Source organism: Orcinus orca, chromosome 5 (assembly GCF_937001465.1).
Source record: "Orcinus orca chromosome 5, mOrcOrc1.1, whole genome shotgun sequence".
Lineage (NCBI taxonomy): Eukaryota > Metazoa > Chordata > Mammalia > Artiodactyla > Delphinidae > Orcinus > Orcinus orca.
Window position 1 is genome coordinate 32,219,580 of NC_064563.1, and position 13,596 is coordinate 32,233,175.

Consider the following 13,596-nt stretch of genomic DNA (forward strand, 5'->3'; position numbering starts at 1 on the left):
GGGGATATTTTAGGTAACGTTTTTGTTACTGATGTCTAATTTAAATCTAAAATGGTCCGAGAATGTGCCCTGTGTTTTTTCCATCCTTAAAAACTCATAAAGACTTGCTTTTTGATCTTTTGGTGAATGTTCAGTGTGTACCTAAAATGAATGTGTATTCTCTAATTGTTGGTGTTGTAATTACACATGTTGATTAGGTCATGTTTATTAGCAGTGCTGTTCAAATCTTCTGTGTGTTTGCTATTTTTTGTGTGTTTGCTTCTTTTATCAGTTGCCAATAGACATGCAGTAAAAATCTCAACTGTGGTTATCGATTTGCATATTTTTACTTTCAGTTCAGTTTTTTGCTTTATGTATTTTGGGACTCTTGTTATTTGGTATGTAAAAAATTATAATTGTTTTATCTTTCTGATGAATGTAGCACTTTATTATTATAAAGTATGTTTTTTTAATAATGTAAACACTGACATTTATTTATTTATTATTTAAATTTATTTATTTATTTATGGCTGCATTGGGTCTTCGTTGGTGTGCGTGGACTTTCTCTAGTTGCAGTGAGCGGGGGCTACTCTTCCTTGTGATGTGTGGGCTTCTCATTGAGGTGGCTTCTCTTGTGGAGCATGGGCTCTAGGTGCGGGCTGGTGCGGGCTTCAGTAGTCATGGCTCGTGAGCCCTAGAGCACAGGCTCAGTAGTTGTGGCACACGGGCTTAGTTGCTCCATGGCATGTGGGATCTTCCCAGATCAGGGCTCAAACCCGTGTCCCCTGCATTGGCAGGCAGATTCTTAACCACTGCGCCACCAGGAAGTCCCATAAAGTATGTTTTTTTTTTATGTTTGTAATTCCTTGTTTTGATTTGTCTGCTGTAAACATAGTGATAACAGCTTTTTTTATAGTTAATGTTTGCATGGTATACATTTTTTCTCCCTTTTAGTGCAACCTATCTGTGCTATTATATTTAAAGTGTGTTTCTTGTAAATATCATGTGATTGATTTTTATTCAGTCTGGGTAGTTTTCTTTCAAGAGGAGTGTTTATTAGTCTATCTGCTTGGTTTTGTTTTAGTTTTCTTTGAAAAGTTTTTATGTTGCTTTTACTTGAAAGATACCTTTTGGCCAGATAACAAAATTCTAGATGGGCAGTTTTTTCTTTTTTATTTCCTCTACCTTTATTGAGATAAAATTGACTATAAGATTGTGTAAGTTTAAGGTGTACAGTGTGTTGATTTGATACATTTGCATGTTGCAAAATAATTACCACCATAGCTTTAACTGACATCTCCATCCCTTCACATTATTACCATTTGTTTTTTCTGGTGAGAACATTTAAGATGTACTCTTTTAGCAACATTCAAGTATATAATACAGTATTATTAGCTATAGTCACTGTTCTGTATGTTGTATCCCCAGAACTTGTTAATCTTTCAACTGGAAGTTTGTACCCTTTGACCAACTTCTCACCATTTCCCTTACCCTCAAGCCCTGGTAAATACTACTCTGTGTCTATTTCTCTGAGTTTGGCTTTTTTTTTAGATTCCACATATAAGTGTTATCATATAGTATTTGTCTTTCTCTGACTTACTTCACCTAGTACAGTGCCTTCAAGGTTCATTCAAGTTGTTGCAAGTGGCAGGATTTCCTTCTTTCTCATGGACGAATTAGTATTCCATTGTGTGTGTATATATATATATGTGTGTGTGTGTGTGTATATATATATATATATATACACACCACATTTTCCTTATCCATTCATCTTTTAACAGACACTGAGGTTGTTTCCATATTTTGGCTATTGTGAATGCAGTGAACATGGAAGTGCAGATATTTTAATAAAATCCTGATTTTAATTCCTCTGCATATATACCCAGAAGTGGGATTTCTGGATCATATGGTAGTTCTATTTTTTAATTTTTTGAGGAACATCTGTACTGTGTTACATAGTGGCTGTACCAGTTGGCATTCCCACCAGCAATGCACACCCTCACCAACACTTGTTATCTCTTATCTTTTTAATAGCTGTTCCAAACAGGTGTGACATTAATATCTCATTGTGGTTTTGATTTACATTTTCCTGATGATTAGTGATGTTGAGCGTCTTTTCACGTATTTCTTGGCCAGTTGTATTCCTTCTTTGGAAAACTATTCAGTTTCTCTGCCAACTTTTAAATTGGAGTTTTTGCTATTAAATTTAGTGATTTATTAAATTTGATGTAATATAGAAATGCAATTTTATGTAGTATAGAAATGCAACTGCTTTCTGTATGTTGATTTTGTATCCTGCAACTTAATAAGTTTATTTTTTCTAACAGTTTTTTGATGGAGTCTTTAAGATTTTCTGTATGGAAGGTCATATCATCTGAAAAAAAAAGTTTTACTTCTTCCTTTTCTATTTGGATACCTTTTATTTTTCTTGACTGATTGCTCTGGCTAGGACTTCTAGTATTATGTTGACTAGGAGTGATGAGAGTGTTTGTTCACTCTGGTCTTTCCTGATCTTAGAGAAAATCTTTTCAGCCTTACACTATTGAGTAATGTTGGCTGTGGGCGTTATATATGGCCTTTATTGTGTTGAGGTTTGTTCCTTCTATACCCAGTTTGTTTTAGAGTTTTTGTCATAAATGAATACTGTATTGTGTCAGAAGCTTTTCCTGCACTTATTGATATGATCATGCAGTTTTTATCTTTTATTCTGTTAATGTGTATCACATTTATTTTTGCATCTTGAACCATCCTTGCATCACAGGACTAAATCCTGCTCAGTCATGGTATATGATCCTATTAATGCATCGTTGAATTTGATTTGCTAATATTTGTTGAGGATTTTTGCATCTATGTTTATCAGGAATATTGGCCTTTTCTTGTGGCATTTTTTTTCTGGTTTTGGTATCAGGGTAGTACTGGCCTCATAAAATGTGTTTGGAAGATTTCCGCTCTCTTCCTTTTTTTGAAAGAGTTTGAGAAGGACTGGCATTAATTCTTAGAATGTTTGTTAGAAGTCACCAGTGAAGCCTTCTGGTCCTGGACTTTTGTTTGTTGGGAGGTTTTTAATTACTGATTCAAAATCTTTGCTAGTAATTGGGGTCAGTTTAGATTTTCCATTTCATCATGATATAGTATTACTAGGTTGTATGTTTCTAGGAGTTTACTCATTTTTTTCCTAGGTTGTCCAATTTGTTGGCATATGATTGTTCATAGTAGTCTCTTATGACCCTTTGCATTTTTATGGAATCAGTTGTAACTTCTCTTTCATTTCTGATTTTATTTTATTTTATTTTATTTATTTATTTATTTATTTTTTTTGCGGTGGACCTCTCACTGCTGCGGCCTCTCTACCGTTGCGGAGCACCGGCTCCGGACGTGCAGGCTCAGCGGCCACGGCTCACAGGCCCAGCGGCTCCACGGCATGTGGGATCATCCCGGACCGGGGCACCAACCCGCGTCCCCTGCATCGGCAGGCGGACTCTCAACCACTGTGCCAACAGGGAAGCCCTGATTTTATTTTTTTGAGTTCTCTTTTTCTTGATGAGTCTAGGTAAAGGTTTGTCAATTTTGTTTATTTTTTCAAAGAACCAGCTTTTAGTTTCATTGATCTTTTCTGTTGGCTTTTTAGTCTCTGTTTCATTTATTTCTGCTCTAATCGTTATTATTTCCTTCCTGCCACTAACTTTGGGCTTCATTTTTCTTTTTTTTTTAAGTTCCTTGAGATGTAAAATTAGGTTGTTTATTTGAGATTTTTCTTGTTTCTTGAGGTAGGTATTTATCACAGTGAACTTCTCTCTTAGAACTGCTTTTGCTGCATCCCATAAATTTTGGTATGTTACATTGCCATGTTCATTTGTTGCAAGAGAAGAAGAAAGGAATAGAGAGGAACTACAAAAACAGCTTGAAAACAATTAACAAAATGGCAATAAGCACATACCTATCAGTAGTTACTTTAAATGTAAATTCACTAAGTTCTCTAATCAAAAGATACAGAATGGTTGAATGGGTAAATAAATAATAAATACATTCTGTATTGAATTCTTCACTACGGTATTGTATTAGTTGTTTAGATACCTTTGCCCCTACACGTCTCTGATAACTTTTAAAAGGTATAACTTTGTTTCCTTCCAGGTGAATAACCAATTATATCAGTATTATTTATTAAATAAACCACCCTTTTCCATCTAAAATTGAAATATCTCCTCTGTTATAGCTTGTTTTAAATATACCTGGATCTGTTTCTATGCTCTACTGTCTTGTATTACTTTTCTAGGCCTACATTACTTTCAATCTATATTGTTTTCAGTATTTTTGTATTATTTTAATATTTCTACTGCAAGTCCCTCCTCATTAGCCTTATTTATTCAGAATGTTTTGTGCTCTTCATATACAACTGGTGGGATTATAAATTAATATTTGTGCTTTGGGAGCTAAAGAAAAATTTGGTCACCATGTTCAGAGTGTGTTCACAATGCTGGGCCCCATATAGAAGTGGGGAAATGGCTTCCTTCTCTGCTTTGTGCCATACTTCATTACCTGGGTCACAAAGCATTTCTGCTTTGCTCCTGAGTCTCAAAGTCATTGTTAACCTGCTCTATCCATTCTTAGGCCTCACCACCATTTTTAGCCAAGAGGGCCTGAACACATTATGCAACAGAAGTGAACCCTGAACAGATACCATGCTGTTCTTTCTTTTTCTTTTTAGCCTCTCCTACCACCGTTGTATTTTCTTTGTACTTTTAAAACAAAATCTTCCAGACACTAATGTGATGAGACAGAGAAACAGTGTTATATACATCAGCAGTTAATGATAAAGTCCCCCTTTCATATTAGAAAAGGAAATACGATTGCTCCTCAGAAGAGATCATTAAAGAAGGGAAAGGGGTACGCTCCAGCAGAATGGGTTAAAATAAAAGGGCTGACAACACCTGGTATTGGTGAGGATGTGGAGCACCTAATGTCATACATTGCTGGAGGATGTATAATTTAATACATCTGTTTTGGAAAATTGGATGACATTGTGTACTGGCCCTCAATATATATGTATTCTGTTTGTTAATAAGTCTGCTACTAGGTATATATACTGCAGAAAAAATGTTTATGTCAAACAATGTGTACAGGTATGGTCATAACAATTTTATTTGTGATAGCCCTAAAATGGAAACGACTCTCATGTACATCAGTAGTAAAATGGGTTATAAAATATGCTATATTAATACAATGAAATACTATCCAGCAGTACAAACACGGAACTACTGATAACACATACTATAACATGACTGAATCTCACTGATAAAACATTGGCTGGAAGAAATCAAACACAAAGCACAGTATTATATGAATTTTAAAAACATATCTACTGTAAAGGAATAATAGTTAAACTGTTGACATTTGTGATGGTTACTGCCTGGAATGGAACATGAGGTGGCCTGTTTCAGTTCTGGAAATTTTTTTATATTTTCATTTTGGTTATGGTTATACAGGTGTATGTATATGTAAACTTTCATCAAGGAGTAACTTAAGATTTACGCATTTACTGTATATAATTATACCTAAGTACAAAACTAAAAATTTATTTAAAATTGTTTTAAAAATTATTTTTATTGGTCTCCTGTGCTTTCCCACCTCCCACCCCCAGAAAGACCCTCAACAATTCTGCCTGGTAGTATGCTAAGTGGAATCACATTAAATTTATCTAGCAATTTGGAAAGACTTTATTGATACAGCACTAAATCTTTTTTAAAAAATTCAGTATATGAAACTTATTTAGGTCATTTTCCATATCCTGTAAATTTTTTATAATTTTCATCATTAAAATTTATACAGTCTTTGAGTTTGTTTTTAGATGATTTTCATTGTGAACAGCCTTCTCAATCTATTTATATTTCTTATATATTGCCAATATTAAAATTTTATTTGGTACATTTATCTTTTGTCAGTTGTCTTGTCAAATTTTTTTATTAATCTTTCAAGTCAGTTTGGTAGAGACTCAAATTTTCTTATCAACTATAGGAAAGGAGAATTGTGTTTCCTGATACTTTACTAATTTTTGCACAAACTAAAAACTTTTAAAATCTGTGTTGAATGCTTAGGGATGCATCCTTGCCTCATTCTTTTTTAGAGCTGAAAAGTGTTAAGGATTTCAACAACAAATATGTTGTAGTCTTTGTCTTTATGTTGTTTACCAACATATCACATAACACTAGTTTTTCTAGACATTTTTTATTAAGCTTGGCTGCAGGATTTTTATCAGATACCTTTTTGAGATCTAGTATTAAAATCATTTATTTTTCTTCTTTACATTGTTGATAAATTGAATTGAGTTCCTAATATTGAGTCATCCTTGTATACCTGGGAAAAAAATGCATTTTATTATATATGGTGTGTATTCTTTTTATTCTCTGCTGGGTTTTCTGATACTCAGAAAGCTTATATCTATGTATAAGTGAAGTTACTTTTTTAGTTATTTTCATAGTATGGTTTGAATATTAGTATCTATAGTTGTTTAATAATTATTGGACTTAATGTGACTGGTAAAGTCAGGCTTATATTGTGCTCTATTTTGCACAAATTTCTGAAACCTAGTAATTTACCTTTGAATTGCCTTTCAACATGAGGGAATCTCTAGTTTTATTTGGCTACAGAGAGATAATTTTAGGTAAGTAGTTTGCTTGTTTAAATAGATACACATGGAAAAACAGGAATTTTTTGAAAATTTATTTGCTATAATATAAATTTTTTAATTTTTAATTTTATGGTTTTTTTCCCCCCCACAGTCTGTGGTTGATGACTGGATTGAATCATATAAACAAGACAGGGACATCGCACTTCTGGATTTAATCAACTTTTTTATCCAGTGTTCAGGATGTCGAGGTACAGAATGTTGGAATAAATGATGTACATTAAGACTGTCAGTCCAGCAGTGTCAATTTTACTTTACCTTGTGTTAGTCATTTTATAATTGATCCTGGAATTATGTGCTCATCTTTTTCTGATAAAATTATTTTTATTTAAGTATATTTCTCTTTTTTTTCTGGTTCAGTTTTACTCAACAGACTTCTGAATTTTTTAATATTTTGAAGGAAATCTTAAATTAATGAATTGGCTTTTTAGATCATAAGATTTTATAATTAATATTTACTGATATTATTTGTATCTGTGCTCCATATTGTAAACTGTGCTAGTTGCTAAAATTCATTGAGTCCTCATGTTATAGATGAAATGCTTGAAGCTTAAATAATTCAAGGTAACATAAGTATGAAAATCAGTTTTTCTTAAGTTTACAGTCATTTGGAATCCATAGACAATTTGTTAAAAGTAAAGTTTTATTTTTATCATATTAATAGATAACTGATAGATACTTTTTTTCTCTAGAATAAATATTAACAGGTTAAATGTGCTACATGGGGAAAATCAGTTGGTAAACACCGTTCTTTACTTACTGATACAGAAAGAATGGTTGTCTTTTATTGAGATCACTGATCAAATTGATTTCTTGAAGGTTTTCTTATTTCTAAGTTATCGCTCACCATATTGACATAAGTTTATCAAATATTTACAGAGTACCTAAGTTATACTAAGCACTGTTCCAAAGTATACAGATATTATCAAGACAGTCTCTGCCCCAGTATTAAGAGTAAGTTTAATTTTTAAAGAAGGCTTTATCGCAAAGAAAAAGAGGGAAATATACCACTAGTTTACTAAAGTTTACTAAAGTGCTCAGTGCCATGAAAGTAATAATAATAAAACTGGTTACAGTTTAATGACTAGTATGTGCCAAGCTGTGTGCTTTACATACATTAGCTCATTTAATATTGGTTTGACACTACTATCAGTCAGATGTGATTTTTATTCTGTAGTTCAGGAAACTGAGAATACAGGGCTTAGGTTCGTTTTTGGACATCATACAGTTTGTAAGTGCCAAATTCACGATTTAGATTCAGGCTTGTCTCAATCTGAAGTCTATATGTCTAACCAGAAGGTAGTGTTGGAATAACAAGGAGGGGCTTCTGATCCAACCTAGGCTGTGTGTTTCTGTGTATGTGTGAATGTGGGGATATTTGTAAGAAAATGCATCTCAGAGGAAGAAACTCTACCCTGGGACTGAGGTTGAGTAAGAGAAAATTAAGGAGGAGGAGAAAGGCCAAAGTTAACAGACTGTGTAAAAATTCCGGAAGACAAGAAAATACAGCACACTGTAGGACATAAAGAGAGTTTATGGCTGAATCCTAGAGCATAGAGACAGGTGAGGATTGGCAAGAGATTAGTTTATTTGAAGGAAAGTGAGTTTGTTAATTTTACAGTCTTAAAATGGGAAAGGCAAGCACTGAGTGATGTGCTTTACATGTGTTATCTTGTCTAAACTGTAATTGTCCTGTTAGATTGAGTTTTGATTTTAAAACAACTGGTAGTCTTAAAAATTTTTCCTTTTGTAATTCATTCCCATGGTTCAAAAAACCAAAAAAAAAAAAAAAAAAAAGAGATATGTAAAGCAAAAAGCCTTTACCACTTCTTGCCTTCCTATCTATGTCCACAGAGTTAATTGCTCTTAACTACTTTGTTGTATATTCGTCTATCTATATAAATAGGAAATATATGCTCTTTCCGCACCCCCCCCCAAAAAAAGATACTGGTGTATAGAGAGCTTTCTTGGTTTCCTTCCTTCCTTCCCTTCTCCCCTCCCCTCCCCTCCCCTCCCCTCCCTTTTCCAGCATCGTAGCATTCATTTCTTTGTGTGTATGTACAACAATTTATTTAATTAGTCTTCTGTTAACAGACCATTGCATTATCTGTAGTCTTTTTCTGTTACAGTGAGTAGTTTTGTGTGTACCTTACTTGCTCCTGGTGGAAGAATGTCTGTAGGTTAATATATTTGTAATTATATTAGATATTGCCAAATTTCCTGATATGGGAATTGTACCCATTTTTACTCCTATCATTAATATATGAAAATGTCTGTTTCTTCTTGGTCTTTTCAACAAAGCGTTTTTATCAAATTTTTGTATTGCTCTTAGGAATGATTTAAAAATATGTCAGTATGATTTTTTTAAATTGAGGTGAAATTCACTTAAACAATTAACAACCATTTTAAAGTGGGCAGTTCAGTAGTTTTTAGCACATTAACAGTGTTGTGCAACCACCTCTCTCTAGTATCAAAACTTCTTTTTATCACCCCAGAAGAATACCTAATATTCATTACGTAGTCATTCCTCATTCCCTTCTTCCCTGCAACCCTTGGCAACCACTGATCTGCTTTCTACTCCTATGGATTTGCCTGTTTTAGTCATTTTATATAAAAGGAATTGTCCAATATGTGACCTTTTGTTTTTGATGTCTTTCATTTAGCATAATGTCTTCAAGGTTTATCCAGGTAGTAGCATGTACTGATAATTTATTTCATTTTATGTATATGTTACAATTTGTTTATCCATTCATCTGTCAATGGACATTGGGTGGTTTTCACTTTTTGGTTGCTGTGAATATTGCTGTGAACATTCGTGGACAGATATCTGCTTGAGTACTTATTTTTTAATTCTTCGGTGTAAATACCTAGGAGTGAAATTGCTGGATCATATGGTAATTCTATTTTAACTTTTTGAGGAACTGCCAAACTGTTTTCACAGCAGCGGCACCATTTTAAATTCCAGAAATGTATGAAGATTCTTATTTCTCCACATCCTCTAAAACACTTTTATTTTCTGATTTTTAAATTTTATTGACCTAGGGGGTATGAAGTGATTTCTTATTATGGTTTTGATTTGCATTTTCTTAATCACCAGTGATCTTGAGCATCTTTTCATGTACTTTTGGCAATTTGTATATCTTTCTTGAACAAATGTGTATTTGATCCTGTGCTTATTTTAAAATTAGATGGATTTTATTTTTATTGTGAGTTATTAGAGTTCTTTATATATTCTGGATATTAAACCCTTATCAGATATACAACATGCAACTGTTAATAACTTGCAGCTATTGGCTTCCTGCTCTGTAGGTTGTCTCTTCACTTTCTTAAAGATATTCTTTGATGAACAAAAGTTTTAAACTTTTATGAAGTCCAACTTACCTATTTTTTCATTTTTTTACTCATGCTTGTGGTGTCAAATCTAAGAATCCATTGCAAATTCTAAGAGCCTGAATATTTATCTCTATGTTTTCTTCTAATAGTTTTATCATTTTAGATCTTATATGTAGGTCATTGATCCATGGTTAATTTTTGTATTTGGATGATTTAATTTGTATTTCTCTTACGAGTGTGGCTTAAGAGCCATTTCTGAATTTTCTGTTCTTATCCCTTGCCACTTCCTTTCAGCTATTTTCATAGTTCCTGAAAAAACATTTGACAAAATGGATTTTAAAACATTCTAATAAAACAGACATAGATGCATATTTTCTTAATATGTTTAAGAGAGAAAACTTACTGTCTCTCACATCAGTGCAGTATAGTAAAAATCTAAAATAGACCCAAGTACCTGTGAAACTGTAGTAAGCAGATATTAAAACATATGAAAGAAGAGAACTACAAAATACCGCTACACCAAGATACCATTTTCGCCTATCAGATTGATAAAAATTAAGTTATAACAACACTCTGTTTTTTAGGCTGTGAGGAAACAGGCACTATTACATTGTTTGTTGGAAATCAAATTGATACAATTCTCATGGAAAGAAATTTGACATTATCTACCAAAATTACATATGTTTTTATCTTTTGACCTAGCCATCCTGTTTCTGGAATTTGCCATGAAGATATACCTCCAGTTTTATGAAAACAAATTCATAGGGTTACTAAATACCATATTGTTTGTACTTGTAAAATACTGGGAACAACCTAAATGCTGAGATATACGACAATGATTGAATAAACTGTGGTACAACTTATACAATGGATTTTTTTGTCATTGCAAAAAATTATGAGGAAGATCTCTGTGGACAAATGCAAGGAGATTTTCAGGATACATTTTTTTAAGTGCAAAGTGCAAAAGAGTGTCTAAAAGTATTCGAGGTTTTTTTTAGAAGAAAGAAAGGGAAATAATAGAATATACACATGTATCTGGTCACTTGACCAAAAAGAAAAAAAAGATAAGATAGAATGATTGGCTACCCGTTGGGTGTGTGTGTATGTAAATGAAGTGGAAAGCTTAGAGGGAATTGAGGTAAAGGGATGTTACTTACTGGAATATACTTTTTGAATAATCTTGACTTTGGAGTTATCTTCATGTTTCACATACTCAGAAAGAAAAAAAAAATCAGTAAAGATGGAGGGAAAATCCTAAAACTGGATGCTGTCAGAACAGATGAACCATGCCATGCCATAGCATAAATAACATAACCACACTGACGAGTGTAAAAAGTATAAACTAAAGTAAATTTTTAACTCAGTGCTCGCACTGTAAAACTAGTGGGGGAAAGTGAAGAACACAGTATTTACCTCCTCAAATTGTCTCCTTACAAGATATCTATTATGGGTAAAATGGTATTGATACTTTACCTGTACAGACTTGGTAGACACTACCATAAACAAATGATGAAAGCGAACACTGCCAGTTATAGAACCAGTTAATAGCATGTACTTTGTGTTATGCACCTAGAAGAAGAACTCAACCTCACTTTTGTAGTATTCTTACCAAAAGTTCAGAGTCTAAACCTACTCATGAGGAAACGTTGGACGAGCTCAAATTGAGATATATTTTTCACAATATACTGTACTCTTTAGAAGCGTCAGTATCATGAAATACAAAGAAATGACTCCGAGAACTGTTCCATATTCGATACTAAAGGAACTGAATGCAGTGCATGATCTTAGATTTTTTTTGGTAAAAAGAACATTATTGAGACAAATACTGAAATCCGAAATCAGTTCTGTGGGTTAGAACATAATTGTTAATTTCATCGTTCTGATCATTGTACTGTAGTTGTGTAAGAGTTTTGTTTTTTGGGGGAAGTATACAGAGGAGTATTGATGAATAAAGGGATATGTAAAGAGTGAAAAGTAGAAAATGGAAGGAAGAAAAAGCCTTTTAACCCCAAAGCCAACATAATGCTCAAGGGAAACTAGTAGAGTCATTTTCACTGAAGTCAAACAAGGCAGGGATGTCCACTCTCACAACTCCTCTTTAATATTGGCAATATAAGCTGACACATTTGGATAATAAAATGAAGTATGATTACTATTTGGGAGTGATATTGAAAGTTTAGAAATTTCAAGAGAAACAGTTTGCAAAACTAATAAAGGCAATATAATAATTCTGAAAGAGGGAGATCAAAATGGCAGAATATGAGGATGCTGAGCTCCCTCCCCCCCCATGAACACCTCAGAAATACAGTACATGTGTGCCTACTGTCGTTGAAACAAAGTGTAGGCTGGGAGAAAGGCTTTTCTATAACCAAGACTAAAGAAAGATCCACATGGAGTTGGATAGGAAGGGAGGAGAAATGATCAGGTCTGGACTTGCACCCTAGTGAGGAGAGGATGTCAGAAGCTCGGGGATCCTCCTTGGGGAATGAGAGGTTTGAACCACATACTGGTCTAGAGCTGGCTCTGACCTGGCCTTACTTCTGAACAGGGCAAGTGTGGTCCAGGTCTGGATGGCTTCACAGGGGAATTCTACCAAACATATGAAGAATAGCTACTACCTATCCTTCTCAAACTTTTCCAAAAAATTGAAGAGGAGGGAACATCCCCAAATTCATTCTACGAGGCCACTATCACACAGATACCAAAACCAGACAAAGACTACAAAAGAAAAAAGAAAAAAAGAAATTACAGACCAATGTCTCTGATGAGTATAGCTGCAGAAAACCTCAAGAAAATATTAGTAAACCAAATTCAGCAATATATAAAAAGAACCATGCACCATGACCAAGTTGGGTTTAATATAGGGACACAAGGATGGTTCAACATTTGTAAAGCAATCAGTGTGATATGCCACATTCACAAAAAGAATAAAAATCACATAATCATTTCAGTTAACAAAATTGAACATTCAGTCGTGATAAAAACTCTCATTGAAGTTGGTATAGAGGAAACATGGCAACATAATAAAGTCTGTTTATGACAAACTCACAGCTAACATCATACTCAGTAGTGGAAACCTGAAAGCTTTTCTTCTAAAATCAGGAATAAGACAAGTATGCCCACTCTCACCACTTCTATTTAACATAGTATTGGAAGTCTTAGCCACAGCAATCAGAGAAGAAAAAGAAAGAAAGGAATCCAGATTTGAAGGGAAGAAATAAAACTGTCACTATTTGCAGATGATATGATACTATATATGGAAAACCCTGAAGTCTCCACCAAAATATTGTTAGAACTAATAAATGAATTTAGTAACATTACAGGATACAAGATTAATATACAGAAATTTGATGCTTTTCGAAACATTAGTAATGAACTGTCAGAGAAGACAAGAAAACAATTCCATTTAAAATCTCATTGAAAAGAATAAAATACCTAGGAATAAACTTAACCAAGGAGGTGGAAAATCTATACTCATAAAACATTGTTGAAGGAAACTAAAGATGTTACAAAAAACCAGATATCCCGTGTTCATAGATTGAAAGAATAAATATTGTTAAAATGTCCGTAATACTCAAAGCTATCTACAGATTTACTAGAAT

General features: G+C 33.5%; 1 protein-coding gene across 1 annotated transcript in view; it reads left to right on the forward strand.

Moving 5' to 3' along the window:
* STAG1 (stromal antigen 1) overlaps positions 1 to 13,596 on the forward strand; it is a 428,313-nt gene that overhangs the window by 175,718 nt on the left and 238,999 nt on the right. Inside the window, exon 5 of the mRNA XM_033404083.2 lies at positions 6,756 to 6,852. Coding sequence (XP_033259974.1) covers positions 6,756 to 6,852 — 97 coding nt within the window. The remainder of the gene's footprint in view (positions 1 to 6,755; positions 6,853 to 13,596) is intronic.